The 750-nt window shown below is 65.1% G+C and overlaps 1 protein-coding gene across 1 annotated transcript in view; it reads left to right on the top strand.

Annotated features, from left to right (window-relative positions):
- The first annotated feature begins 394 nt into the window (after nt 1-394).
- Nucleotides 395-750, top strand: part of NTN5 (netrin 5) — a 24,119-nt gene continuing 23,763 nt past the window's right edge. Inside the window, 1 exon segment of the mRNA XM_027776464.1 lies at nt 395-743. Within this exon segment, the coding sequence (XP_027632265.1) occupies nt 395-743 (349 nt within the window).

Here is a 750-nt window from a genome sequence, read left to right on the forward strand (position 1 = left end):
GCCTGCGTCTCCGCCCCTCCTCTATCACCGTCCTTTCTCGACTTCTTTGTCACTGAGCCTCACGTTGCTCTGCCCAGCTCTGCTGCCTCTCCGTGTCCCTCTCGCCCACCCCCTTGCCCTCTCCCCAGGGCCCCCTGCCCTCTCGACACTGACGGATAACTCTGGGGTGTTAAGCTACGGATTAGTTCAGGCAAAATTCTCGATTTTGCTTGCGTTCTTTCCCCTTTGGGTTATGTAAACAGTAATTCTCCCCAGATGGAACTATTTTCCTCGCTTGGAAGCTGCAGGGAGGGGCTTGGGCTGGGCCAGGGTGGAATGCCGGGGTCCCACAGGGTGCCTTTGGGCCAGGCTACCTCCTCTCCTCTCCTCCCCAGGTGCTTGCTCTGCTGTGACCATGCCCGTGACCTTTGCCCTCTTGCTCCTCCTGAGCCAGGCCACCGCAGACCCCTGCTACGATCCAGGGGGGCGTCCCCGCTTCTGCCTCCCGCCAGTGACCCAGCTGGCCGGAATGGCAGGCTCCTGCCCTCAGGCCTGTGCCCTCTCCCCAGGGCCAGGCCTCGGCCCCGGGGCCACCTGCAATGGCAGCCTGAGCCTGGCCCTGGGCAGCCCCTTCCTCCTGGCGTCTGTCAGCCTGCGCTTCTGCTCGCCAGGACCGCCCGCCCTGGTCCTGTCTGCCATGTTGGCCAGCCATCTCCGCGTGGAGTTCGGGGGCCGAGCGGGGCTGGCAGCTGCTGGGGTGAGGGGCCGCTG

This window comes from Tupaia chinensis, unplaced genomic scaffold (assembly GCF_000334495.1).
Source record: "Tupaia chinensis unplaced genomic scaffold, TupChi_1.0 Scaffold000673_1, whole genome shotgun sequence".
Taxonomy (NCBI): domain Eukaryota; kingdom Metazoa; phylum Chordata; class Mammalia; order Scandentia; family Tupaiidae; genus Tupaia; species Tupaia belangeri.